Genomic DNA, 14,623 nt, shown 5'->3' on the forward strand with positions numbered 1-14,623 from the left:
TAAATTTTAAAATAGGCAACTGCCTACGGTTTCTAAGGCCTCAGTGGTGAAATTTAGGTTCTATGTGGGGATAAGAGAGTCTGTGGGAAGATTCTTGTTCCAGTGATGAGGACACTCACCTCCACATGGCCATTCAGAGCAGCATGGTGCAAGGCTGTGCGTCCCCCTCGGTCAGAGACATTGACGCTGCTCAGCAGGGGGATGATGACTTCTGCACACTTAACAGCCTTGTTGGCTGCTGCCACGTGGAGCGGGGTCTGCCAGTTCTTGTCCCTTGCATTGACATCAGCTGAGTGCTTAATCAATACTTGTACTGCTTCCTATAATAAAAGCAGGGTTTACAGAGGTCACTGACAAATGTTCAGTCAATCCTTACTGGGTATAAGATGCTTTATTAGACCCTCACAGGCTAGCTCAATGTAGACAACCAAGGTCATACGGGGTGAAGAGAGAGAGAGTGGCACAGATAAAGAGACAGTCACTCCACCTCTTTTCTTTTAGGCCAAGAGTGCCGGCACAACTCCAAACCCAATAAACCTTCCAAAGGTTTCCTTTCAAAGTATAAGCTTTCCTTAGGCCAAAGAGACCATGACTAAAAATAATGACTATTATTCCTTGAGCCTATTTTACTGTGAAATGTCTACATGCATTTTTTATAAGCATTCACATATATTTTTATTATATATTTATTTATTTGGGCCATGTGATGCAGAATGTGGTATCTGACCAGGGATCAGACGCATGCCCCCCGTTATTAGGACTGCAGTCTTAACCAGTCGATCACCAGGAAAGTCCCTGTACATGTATTATTAATACTCACTTACTATGTGAAAAACACTACTACAACTATGGAAGACTGAAGAAAACATTAATCAGGCTCTATGCTAAAAAATCCCCTGGAGAAGAAAATGGCAACCCACTCTAATATTCTTGCCTGAAAAATACATGGACAGAGGAGCCTGGCAGGCTACAGTCCATGGGGTCACAAAGAGTTGGACATGACCAAGCACACACATATACAAACACATACAGACACACACCCTAAAAACTAGGTGAGTAAACAATAAAAGAAAAGCTAGATCACAATATAATAGTGAAGAATTAAATAAGAGAAAAATAGTATTTTTATCAATTTTCACCTCATAAATTGTGCAGTTTATGTAGATGTACAATTGTGATATGGGAAGAAAATATTGGAACCTCTATTTAAATTTTATTTCTTTAAAAAGGAAAGCATTTTAACTGGTATTTAACTTCCAGGTAGATGTCTTGTTGTTGTTCAGTCCCTCAGATGTGTCTGATTTCTTTGCAAACCCATGGACTGCAGCACACCAGACTTCCCTGTCCTTCACTATCTCGCAGAGTTTGCTCAAACTCGTGTCCATTGAGTTGATGATGCCATTGAACCATCTCATCCTCTGTCACCCCTTCTCATGCTGCCCTCAGTCTCTCCCAGCATCAGAGTCTTTTCCAATAAGTTGGCTCTTCACATCAGGAGGCCAAAGTATTGGAGCTTCAGATTCAGCATTAGTCCTTCCAATGACTATTCAGGGTTGATTTCCTTTAGGACCGACTGCTTTGATCTCCTTGTTATCCAAGGGATTCTCAAGAGCCTTCTCCAGCCCCACAATTTGAAAACATCAGTTCTTCAGTGCTCAGCCTTCTTGGAGTACCCTGAAATACACAGTGATAGGACTTCCTTGGTGGTCCAGTGGCAAGGACTCTGCACTCTCAATGCAGGGGGCTTGGGTTCTATCTCTGGTCAGGGAACTAGATCTCACATGCTGCAACTAAAGATTCCACATGTTGTAGCTAAAGATCCCACATGCCACAATTAAGACCTGGTGCAACCAAATAATTATAAATAAAAATTTTTAATTTTATTATTATTTTTATTTTTTAAATATAAATTTATTTATTTTAATTGGAGGTTAATTACTTTACAATATAGTATTGGTTTTGCCATACATCAACATGAATCCACCACGGGTGTACACATGTTCCCCATCCTGAACCCCCCTCCCACCTCTCTCCCCGTACCATTCCTCTGGGTCATCCCAGTGCACCAGCCCCAAGCATCCTGTATCCTGCATCGAACCTGGACTGGCAATTCATTTCATATATGATATTATACATGCTCAATGTCATTCTCCCAAATCATCCCACCCTCTCCCTCTCCCACAGAGTCCAAAACGCTGTTCTATACATCTGTGTCTCTTTTGCTGTCTCGTATACAGGGTTATCGTTACCATCTTTCTAAATTCCATATATACGCATTAGTATACTGTATTGGTGTTTTTCTTTCTGGCTTACTTCACTCTGTATAATCGGCTCCAGTTTCATCCACCTCATTAGAACTGATTCAAACGTATTCTTTTCAATGGCTGAGTAATACTCCATTGTGTATATGTACCACAGCTTTCTTATCCATTCATTTGCTGATGGACATCTAGGTTGCTTCCATGTCCTCGCTATTATAAACAGTGCTGCGATGAACACTGGGGTACATGTGTCTCTTTCAATTCTGGTTTCCTCAGTGTGTATGCCCAGTAGTGGGACTGCTGGGTCATAAGGCAGTTCTATTTACAGTTTTTTAAGGAATCTCCACACTGTTCTCCATAGTGGTTGTACTAGTTTGCATTCCCACCAACAGTGTAAAAGGGTTCCCTTTTCTCCACACCCTCTCCAGCATTTATTGCTTGTAGACTTTTGGATAGCAGCCATTCTGACTGGCATGAAATGGTACCTCATTGTGGTTTTGATTTGCATTTCTCTGATAATGAGTGATGTTGAGCATCTTTTCATGTGTTTGTTAGCCATCTGTATGTCTTCTTTGGAGAAATGTCTATTTAGTTCTTTGGCCCATTTTTTGATGGGGTCATTTATTTTTCTGGAATTGAGCTGCAGGAGTTGCTTGTATATTTCCCCTAAAGTCAGGAACAAGACAAGGGTGCCCACTTTCACCACTACTATTCAACATAGTTCTGGAAGTTTTGGCCACAGCAATCAGAGAAGAAAAAGAAATAAAAGGAATCCAAATTGGAAAAGAAGTAAAACTCTCACTGTTTGCAGATGACCTGATCCTCTACATAGAAAACCCTAAAGACTCCACCAGAAAATTACTAGAGCTAATCAATGAATATAGTAAAGTTGCAGGATATAAAATCAACACACAGAAATCCCTTGCATTCCTAGGCACTAACAATGAGAAAATAGAGAAATTAAGGAAACAATTCCATTCACCATTGCAACAAAAAGAATAAAATACTTAGGAATATATCTACCTAAAGAAACTAAAGACCTATAGACAGAAAGCTATAAAACACTGGTGAAAGAAATCAAAGAGGACATTAATAGATGGAGAAATATACTGTGTTCATGGATCAGAAGAATCAATATAGTGAAAATGAGTATACTACCCAAAGGAATCTACAGATTCAATGCAATCCCTATCAAGCTACCAACGGTATTTTTCACAGAGCTAGAAAAAATAATTTCACAATTTGCATGGAAATTCAAAAAACCTCGAATAGCCAAAGCAATCTTGAGAAAGAAGAATGGAACTGGAGGAATCAACCTGCCTGACTTCAGGCTCTACTACAAAGCCACAGTCATCCAGACAGTATGGTACTGGCACAAAGACAGAAATATAGATCAATGGAACAACATAGAAAGCCCAGAGATGAATCCACACATCTATGGACACCTTATCTTTGACAAAGAATATACAATGGAGAAAAGACAATCTCTTTAACAAGTGGTTCTGGGAAAACTGGTCAACCACTTGTAAAAGAATGAAACTAGAACACTTTCTAACACCATACACAAATATAAACTCAAAATGGATTAAAGATCTAAACATAAGACCAGAAACTATAAAACGCCTAGAGGAGAACATAGGCAAAACACTCTCCGACATTAATCACAGTAGGATCCTCTATGACTCACCTCCCAGAATATTGGAAACAAAAGCAAAAATAAACAAATGAGACCTAATTAAAATTAAAAACTTCTGCACAACAAAGGAAACTATAAGCAAGGTGAAAAGACAGCCTTCAGAATGGGAGAAAATAATAGCAAATGAAGCAACTGACAAAAAACTAATCTCATAAATAAAATTTTTTAAAAAACACACAGTGATAACCTACCAAGTCCATATACAGATTGTAAACTGTTCCTTAAACTAAAACATCTGAAGATGTTTAAGATTTATGCAAGGAATCCACAGATGAAAGATGATAATACCAATGCAATCATAAATCATGTGAAAGTCACAGAGCTGACACCTCTACTCCAAGTAAAAGTTTTCTATTACCCACATTACAAGGTATAAGTAATGATAAATTCAATCAGATCTGATAAGAGCTTGGCCCAAACAGAGAAATCATCAGAAGTCTATTATCTATATGGTTATTTAAGACTATGACAAATGAAAAGCCTCTCCCTAAGTACATTGCCTTGAAATATTAGCTAAGATAGTAGTTCTTACATATAATTTATAAATAAATGAGATGCATACTCTGAGGACACATGCCGAAAGTTTTGCAGATGCATGGCCAAAAGTGCTGGAGATAACCATTTCAAAGCAATACTATATTCTTTTCACACATTCACAGCAAAATAACAATACATACTGTCACTTTAATACCTTTGCAATGTATATTAGTTTACTATACTTATATAGATTCCTGCTTTGCATTAAATATTATGTAAATTCAGGATAGACATTTTACAAATTTATACTATAAGGCCAATTCATGAAAAACTTGTTTTTTAAAGGTAACACGATGTGATTGCTTTTAGAGTAATTCTGACTAGGTGAATGAGATATTACCTAGAAGAGGCCCTACTTTTAAATGAATATTTAAGAATGATTTGCATTGTATACCCAGCAATAGTTTAAGCAAAGAAAATATACATGCCAGTTATAGTTTTTACATAAGTGCTTTTATAGTTTGTAGGGGAGGAAAAACTGTATTAAGTAAATAATACTGCTAAAAATATTTTAATCACAGATATGTTTTGGTTTAGTATTATAAATACAGTTTTACTAAAACACAGCCTCATTCGTTGCTTACATATTATCTATTTGCTTTAAACTGTAATAGCAGAATTGAGTATTCGTGACAAAAACTACATGCAGCAATCAAAGCCTAAAAATATTTACTGTCTCTACTTCTGGGCTTCCCTGGTGGCTCAGCAGTAAAGAATCTGCCTGCAATGCAGGAGATGTAGATTGGATCCCTGTTTTGGGATGATCCCCTGTAGAAGGAAATGGCATTATTTCCAAGAAGGAATTATTCTTGCCTGGGAAAAGGGATAGAGAAGCTTTGGTGGGCTACAGTCCACGTGGTTGCAAAGAGTCAGACAGGACTTAGTGACTAAACAACAACAGTCTCTTACTGAAAAAGTTTGCAGACCACCTGGCCTAGTTCCCTGTTCGAATTGTCACAAAGTACAAATAATCAAATCTGCTTAAAATAAAATTTTATTGTTTACTAGCACAAAAACAGATCTTCACGACCCAGATAATCATGATGGTGTGATCATTAATCTAGAGACAGCCATCCTGCAATGTGAAGTCAAGTGGGCCTTAGAAAGCATCGCTAGGAACAAAGCTAGTGGAGGTGATGGAATTCCAGTTGAGCTGTTTCAAATCCTGAAAGATGATGCTGTGAAAGTGCTGCACTCAATATGCCAGCAAATTGGGAAGACTCAGCAGTGGCCACAGGACTGGAAAAGGTCAGTTTTCATTCCAATTCCAAAGAAAGGCAATGCCAAAGAATGCTCAAACTACCGCACAATTGCACTCATCTCACATGCTAGTAAAGTAATGCTCAAAATTCTCCAAGCCAGGCTTCAGCAGTACGTGAACCGTGAACTTCCAGATGTTCAAGCTGGTTTTAGAAAAGGCAGAGGAACCAGAGACCAAATTGCCAACATCCGCTGGATCATGGAAAAAGCAAGAGAGTTCCAGAAAAACATCTATTTCTGCTTTATTGACTATGCCAAAGCCTTTGACTGTGTGGATCACAAGAAACTGTGGAAAATTCTGAGAGAGATGGAAATACCAGACCACCTTACCTGCCTCTTGAGAAATTTGTATGCAGGTCAGGAAGCAGCAGTTAGAACTGGACATGGAAGAACAGACTGGTTCCAAATAGGAAAAGGAGTACGTCAAGGCTGTATATTGTCACCCTGCTTATTTAACTTAGATGCAGAGTAAATCATGAGAAACCCTGGGTTGGAAGAAGCACAAGCTGGAATCAACATTGCTGGGAGAAATATCAATAACCTCAGATATACAGATGACACCACCCTTATGGCAGAAAGTGAAGAGGAACTCAAAAGCCTCTTGATGAAAGTGAAAGAGGAGAGTGAAAAAGTTGGCTTAAAGCTCAACATTCAGAAAACGAAGATCATGGCATCCGGTCCCATCACTTCATGGGAAATAGATGGGGAAACAGTGGAAACAGTGTCAGACTTTATTATTGGGGGCTCCAAAATCACTGCAGATGGTGACTGCAGCCATAAAATTAAAAGACGCATACTCCTTGGAAGAAAAGTTATGACCAACCTAGATAGCATATTCAAAAGCAGAGACATTACTTTGCCGACTAAGGTCTGTCTAGTCAAGACTATGGTTTTTCCTGTGGTCATGTATGGATGTGAGAGTTGGACTGTGAAGATGGCTGAGCGCCAAAGAATTGAAGCTTTTGAACTGCAGTTGTGGAGAAGACTCTTGAGAGTCCCTTGGACTGCAAGGAGATCCAACCGGTCCATTCTGAAGGAGATCAGCCCTGGGACTTCTTTGGAAGGAACGATGCTAAAGCTGAAACTCCAATACTTTGGCCACGTCATGTGAAGAGTTGACTCATTGGAAAAGACTCTGATGCTGGGAGGGATTAGGGGCAGGAGGAGAAGGGGACGACAGAGGATGAGATGGCTGGATGGCATCACCGACTCGATGGATGTGAGTCTGAGTGAACTCCGGGAGTTGGTGATGGACAGGGAGGCCTGGCGGGCTGCGATTCATGGGGTCGCAAAGAGTCGGACACAACTGAGGGACTGAACGGAACTGAGCACAAAAAAATACTGTGCTAAGTCCAAACAGTCTAGTAAAGGAGGGCAGGTCCTATGTCAACATTCACAGGTCTCTGAGTTCAACCCCTGCTATGCAGTGGTGGGTCTACAGTGAGTTTTGTGGGGCAGGGGCCAAACACACTTGCATTGCTCTGCATAATAGAGTGAGAAGCATTTAGAGCTTGGCAGGAAGGCAGAGAAGAGGACAGACTGAAGAGAGGACCTGGCCCTGCAACCTTGGGCAGAGGTGTACATCTGGATGGGAACAGAGTAAACAGGCTGAGAGGGAAGAGAAGAATCCCAATGAAAGCATCAGGTGCAGGCTTGTGGACCCAGGCAACCAAAACTTGTATCTCCAGGAATTCTGTGGAATTGTTTGGAGAATATTAGACTTTGTACAAGGTATGGTATGTAGTTTCTAGTCAGTCATATCTGTTTAGAACGCTAGGTGCCCTGACCAACAACTAGGTTATATCTAAAAATTTAGAAAAGGAAAAGGTTCAAGTTCATTGATCAGACAGGAAAAAAGAAGAGAATTTGGTTGAGCCTAATATATTTCCTTTCATGTGAACTTTAGGTAATTTTCACTTGAGTGCTCATTTTACCTTGATCAAGACCATCCCCAAGAAAAAGTGCTCAAGACCATCCCCAAGAAAAAGAAATGCAAAAAGGCAAAATGGTTGTCTGAGGAGGCCTTACAAATAGTTGTGAAAAGAAGAGAAGCTAAAGGCAAAGGAGAAAAGGAAAGTTATACTCATCTGAATGCAGAGTTTCACAGAATAGCAAGGAGAGATAAGAAAGCCTTCCTCAGTGATCAGTGCAAAGAAATAGAGGAAAACAATAGAATGGGAAAGACTAGAGATCTCTTCAAGAAAGTTAGAGATACCAAGGGAACATTTCATGCAAAGATGGGCACAATAAAGGACAGAAATGGTATGGACCTAACAGAAGCAGAAAATATTAAAAAGAGGTGGCAAGAATATACAGAAAAACTATACAAAATAGATCTTCATGACCCAGATAGTCATGATGGTGTGATCACTCACCTAGAGCCAGACATCCTGGAATGTGAAGTCAAGTGGGCTTTAGGAAGCATCACTACAAACAAAGCTAGTGGAGGTGATGGAATTCCAAAAAGATGATGCTGTGAAAGTGCTGCAGTCAATATGCCAGCAAATTTGGAAAACTCAACAGTGGCCATAGGACTGGAAAAGGGCAGTTTTCATTCCAACCCCAAAGAAATGCAATGCTAAAGAATGCTCAAACTACTGCACAATTGCACTCATTTCACACCCTAGCAAAGTAATGCTCAAAATTCTCCAAGCTAGGCTTCAACAGTATGTGAACCGTGAACTTCCAGATGTTCAAGCTGGTTTTAAAAATGGCAGAGGAACCAGAGACCAAAATGTGAACATCTGTTGGATCACAGAAAAAGCAGGAGCGTTCCAGAAAAACGTCTACTTCTGTTTTATTGACTACGCCAAAGCCTTTGACTGTGTAGAACACAACAAACTGTGGAAAATTCTTCAAGAGATGGGAATACCAGACCACCTTACCTGCCTCCTGAGAAATCTGTATGCAGGTCCAGAAGCAACAGTTAGAACCGGACATGGAACAACAGACTGGTTCCAAGTAGGAAAAAGATTATGTCAAGGCTGTATATTGTCATCCTGCTTATTTAACTTTTATGCAGAGTACATCATGAGAAACGCTGGGCTGGATGAAGCACAAGCTGGAATCAAGATTGCTGGAGAAATATCAATAACCTCAGATATGCAGATGATACCACCCTTATGGCAGAAAATGAAGAACAAAAGAACCTCTTGATGAAATTGAAAGGAGTGAAAAAGCTGGCTTAAAGCACAACATTCAAAAAACTAAGATCATGGCATCCGGTCCCATCACTTCATGGGAAAGAGATGGGGAAACAATGGAAACAATGCAGACTTTATTTTCTTGGGCTCCAAAATCACTGCAGATGGTGACTGCAGCCATGAAATTAAAAGACGCTTGCTCCTTGAAAGAAAAGCTATGACCAACCAAGATAGCATATTAAAAAGCAGAGACATTACTTTGCCGACAAAGGTCCGTCTAGTCAAAGCTATGGTTTTTCCTGTAGTCTTGTCCATTGTAAGAGTTGGACTATAAAGAAAGCTGAGCACCAAAGAATTGATGCTTTTGAACCGTGGTGCTTGAAAAGACTCTTAAGAGTCCCCTGGACTGCAAGGAGATCCAACCAGTCAATCCTAAAGGAAATCAGTCCTGAATATTCATTAGAAGGACTGATGCTGAAGCTCCAATAATTTGGCCACCTGATGTGAAGAACTGACTCACTGGAAAAGACCCTGATGCTGAGAAAGATTACAGGCAGGAGGAGAAGGGGGATGACAGAGGATGAGATGGCTAGATGCCATCACCGACTGGATGGACATGAGTTTGTGCAAGCTCTGGGAGTTGGTGAAGGACAGGGAAGCCTGGCTTGCTGCAGATGATAAGGTCGCAAAGAGTCGAACATGACTGGGTGACTGAACTGACTGACTTTTGTACCAACACTCACTTTCACAGCTCAAGGACACTAAGAATAACCATTACATTTATTTCTCCACTTTTATGAAATGTTTCAACTTTGCCATTTTTCATTTTTCAAAATATCTACCAACGTAATGAATTGCGGTTTCACCTTACTTGACAAGAAGGGACTGTATCAAGGAATGCTTAGTTATACAAAGGAGGGGTTCTTAGTTGATTTCCAAGGATTAACCCTTTTTTATTGGAAAAGACCATGATGGACTCATTGGGAAAGACCCTGATGCTGGAAAAGATTGAGGACAAGAGAAGAGGGCAGCAGAGGATAAGATAGTTACATAGCATCTCTGACTGAATGGACATGAGTTTGAGCAAACTCAAGGAGATAGTGAAGGACAGGGAAGCCTGGGGTGCTGCAGTTCATGGGGTCTCATAGAGTTGGACATGACTTAGCTACTGAAAAACCCTTTTCTAAAATGAGAACGCAAGTAGTATAAAACGGTTATGGAATCAAATGCACAGAGATACAGGATACAGAATTAGAAAAGGCCTCAAGGGTCATCTGGACTGACCCTCATTTGACAGACAGCTTCATTTTATAGTCGTGATGGCTGAAGATGGTTTGCCAGCCTGGCTGTCTTAAGGGCCCCTGTGTTTTCTCCTAACCCAGAGCTTACTCAGTGGACAGTATCAGGCAAGTACCCTGACCTAAATACTCTTAAATGTTAATTCTCCCTTAGTTATTTACATTTTAAATTCTGAAGTCTGAGCCTGCAAAAATGGATGCATGCCTTTAATAGAAATGTTAAGTAATATTTTCACAAAAATGAAGTTTTGATTTAAAAAGACTACAATTCCTTTTTTTTTAAGTTGCATTTTTATTTCAAAAATTTTAGCTTGAAAGCATTTTACCTTGAAGAGGAAGTAATTCTATGGTTATTGAGGGAATCGATGATTTTTGTAATCAAAAGAAGTCTTTTTCCTGTATTACCCACTGGCTAAAAAATTACAGCTAGGAGTTTGCTCTGACAGAAATTCACTAGGTGAAAAACAAGCTATGTGGGGAATGGGAAGCTGAACACTTTCTGAACCAAGAAACAATACTTAAACAGTACTTCTCAAACTAGTTGCGGTGAAGGACAAGTTTTTTAAAATTATTTCAAATTCCTCATGCATAATTAGTAGAATAACAAAATGAAAAAAAGACAAAGATATAAATTATAAACTCAGTTTTTTCTCATTAAGTTTAGCAGTCATGAAATTACTCTATCAAATTTTTCTAAAAGTTTCTGAATGTTCACTCAAGTCACCACAGCAAAGACAAAATCTCAGACTAGTCACAAGCCACACTATGAGTGGTGCTGCTTCAAAGCCTTGGTTTCTTTTTTAATGAACAAGAATCTAAAAGGATGCTGGCATTCCTCCTGAGTGGAACACTCAGCCTTAGGACTGTAGGTAGGGCTTGTTGGATGACACTCCACGGTAGCCTCTCCTATTTGAGATACAGAAATAGCAGACAGAGGGAGGAACTGTCATGGGATATCACACAGGAGTGAACCAGAGATGGCATCTATAGTCACTTTATTTCTACTTTTTATGACTTTCTCCTTTTATAAAAGGTCGCTTCAACCCTGTTTAAGAAACAGAAACATGCACTTTGGCACATGGAAAAGATGAGAAGAAATTGGATACACGTGCCTTAAAAATGGTCGCCTCCAATATTTGTTTTTCTTACTTTCAAATGTGCATTGCATTAAGTGGTCATAAATTACTCATGGAAAAGTAATTCTTTATGATTATACAGCATCCTTAGATATAAACAATGTCAAATTTTATAAACAATAAGTTGCTCTGGACCAAGGTCTGAGTCTCATGCAATTTTCTATACTGTCCAGAAAGCCTGGCAGGTTTCTGGCACCTAATGTATATTCAATAAATTTGAGTAGAATAAATATATTGGTATCAGTTTAGTTCAGTTGCTCAACTGTGTCCGACTCTTTATGACCCCATGAATCGCAGCCCGCCAGGCCTCCCTGTCCATCACTAACTCCCGGAGTTCACCCAAACTCATGTCCATCAAGTCAGTGATGCCATCCAGCCATCTCATCCTCTGTCGTCCCCTTCTCCTCCTGCCCGCAATCCCTCCCAGTATCAGAGTCTTTTCCAATGAGTCAACTCTTCCCATGAGATGGCCAAAGTATTGGAGTTTCAGCTTTAGCATCATTCCTTCCAAAGAAATCCCAGGGCTGATCTCCTTCAGAATGGATTGGTTGGATCTCCTTGCAGTCCAAGGGACTCTCAAGAGTCTTCTCCAACACCACAGTTCAAAAGCATCAATTCTTTGTTGTTCAGCTTTCTTTATAGTCCAACTCTCACATCCATACATGACTACTGGAAAAACCATAGCCTTGACTAGACGGAACTTTGTTGGCAAAGTAACGTCTCTGGTTTTGATTATGCTATCTGGGTTGGTTATAACTTTCCTTCCAAGGAATAAGCGTCTTTTAATTTCATGGCTGCAGTCACCATCTGCAGTGATTTTGGAGCCCCCAAAAATAAAGTCTGACACTGTTTCCCCATCTATTTCCCATGGAGTGATGGGACCAGATGCCATGATCTTCATTTTCTGAATGTTGAGCTTTAAGCCAGCTTTTTCACTCTCCTCTCTCACTTTCATCAAGAGGCTTTTTAGTTTCTCTTCACTTTCTGCCATAAGGGTGGTATCATCTGCATATCTGAGGTTATTGATATTTCTCCTGGCAATCTTGATTCTAGCTTGTGCTTCTTCCAGCCCAGAGTTTCTCATGATGTACTCTGCATAGAAGTTAAATAAGCAGGGTGACAATATACAGCGTTGACGTACTCCTTTTCCTATTTGGAACCAGTCTGTTGTTCCACGTCCAGTTCTAACTGTTGCTTCCTGACCTGCATATAGGTTTCTCAAGAGGCAGGTCAGGTGGTCTGGTATTCCCATCTCTTTCAGAATTTTCCACATGAATGAATAACCAATTCTCTAAATAATAATATGCAAAAATTAACAAGACATTTATGTGTGTTAATATCCCTGAGGCTGTACTCAAGTCCAGAAGGAATTTAATCTATTACTGTAAAATAATAATTGGTTGGGGCTTTTACCCTCTATCCTCTATTGACTACAGCAGTTTCATATACTGTAAGAATTGTATAAATTGGTGCCTAATTTGTTCAAATTAATCAGATTATTCTTCTAAAAATACCACTATTAAACCAAATGTGTGCTTTATCATTATAATTACTATTAGAGTACAATTATTCTAAGAACCAGTAGTATAAAGGGGAGACTTGGGAATGGGAAAGAATTCAAATTATTCAAGAACCACTGGCTCTAAACTTTGGGAAGGCCAGATACTAAAATATTCCCAGATATTAATCTCAGGTCTCAAAGTATGGAATGTAGACCACATGCATCAGAATTTTATTTTTGAATTGAGCCCAGATTTCTGGGCTGAATTACAGGCTTCATCAGAATCACTGGGGCTGAGGTTCTACAACATGTACTTTGTGTTTGTGTTTGTGTGTGTGCATGTGACTTTATTCAAAAATTCTTTAAATTGAAGTATAGTTGATTTATAATATCATGTTAAATTGAGGTGTTAGTTTGAGGCAAAGTGATTCCATTATATATATAAATAAGGGCTACCCTACTGGTTCAATGGTAAAGAATCTGCTCGCCAATGCAAAAGACCTGGGTCAATCCTTGGGTTAGGAAGATCTCCTGGAGGAGGAAATGGCAACCCACTCCAGTAATCTTGCCTGGGAAATCCCATGGACAGAGGAGCCTGGCAGGCTATACAGTTCACTGGGCTTCAAAAGAGCTGGACACAACTTAGTGACTAAACAATAATATATATACATATGCAATTGTGTGTGTGTGTGTATATTATTGCACACATATATATATGAAATATAATATTGGCTACACAAAATATTACAAAGTATTGAGTATAGTTTCTATGTTATACAGTAGGTCCTTGTATTTATCTACTTTATATGTCATACTGTTAGAACAGGTACTTTTAACAAGCACTGCAGGTTATCTGAATGCACACTAAATCTGAATACTACTCATCTACCTTCAAACAGGTTATAAGATGGTTATTTTCTACTCATTCCAGTTACAATCTATGTTCTATATGTGATCTTTTTATTATCATAAAAATAATTTATAGAAAGCAACAACATTCTAGTCTCCCATATAATTTTTCCAGTTCTCTTAGTAGCATTTAGTCCAAAATGACAGTGTTGTTTAGAAGGAAGGGAAAAACATGATGTATAAATTTTAGCTATAAGATTTTTTTCCTACTCAGATCTGGAAAACATCTCTATACCTGTTGGACATTTGTCTGCACATATACAAAAATAGATATGCTTTATAAGTTGAACAAGTGTCCCTAGGGATGCCCACGAGATGAGAGGGCAGCAGTGTAGCACAGTGGTTAGGAGAACAGGTTCTCTGGATACACCCTCCTCCACTCATTGGCTGTGGTGTCTTAGGCTCTGTTGCTTAACTTCTCTGAGACCATATTTCCTAAATGAGGATTAATAACAGTGTCAGACTCAGAGAGTCATTAACTCTGAGGTTAAAATGGAATAATGTATAGAAAGTGCTTAGCACATTGCCTAGCAAGCAGTAATTGCTCAATAAATGTTCATCATGACAATACTAATTTGAACACAACATTCTAATTCTACACCCCAAAGATGGGATACAATCATTTTCAATACTTCTAACCACAAAAGAGTCTCTGGGACAGAAAAGTAACAAGTTCAGCAAATCCTTTGGTACAGCCCCTCAGTTCATTAGAGAAGAAAACCCATATGCAAAAGGCCAGTCACATTTGCACACAGACCACAGTAGGCTCTGTGGTTTTCTACTGGTTGTGTGCTGGCTGTCTACCTGCTATCTGCCCTCAACACAATGTCTAAGAAGGGATACTTCACATCCACTTGAGGCCCACACAGAACAGGCTTCTGT

The 14,623-nt window shown here is 39.4% G+C and overlaps 1 protein-coding gene across 1 annotated transcript in view; it reads right to left on the bottom strand.

Moving 5' to 3' along the window:
• The window catches only part of ANKRD44 (ankyrin repeat domain 44), a 306,550-nt gene that overhangs the window by 113,669 nt on the left and 178,258 nt on the right, over positions 1-14,623 (bottom strand). The window contains exon 5 of the mRNA XM_052658099.1: positions 120-320. Coding sequence (XP_052514059.1) covers positions 120-320 — 201 coding nt within the window. The remainder of the gene's footprint in view (positions 1-119; positions 321-14,623) is intronic.

The sequence above is a fragment of the Budorcas taxicolor genome, chromosome 2 (assembly GCF_023091745.1).
Source record: "Budorcas taxicolor isolate Tak-1 chromosome 2, Takin1.1, whole genome shotgun sequence".
Taxonomy (NCBI): Eukaryota; Metazoa; Chordata; class Mammalia; order Artiodactyla; family Bovidae; genus Budorcas; species Budorcas taxicolor.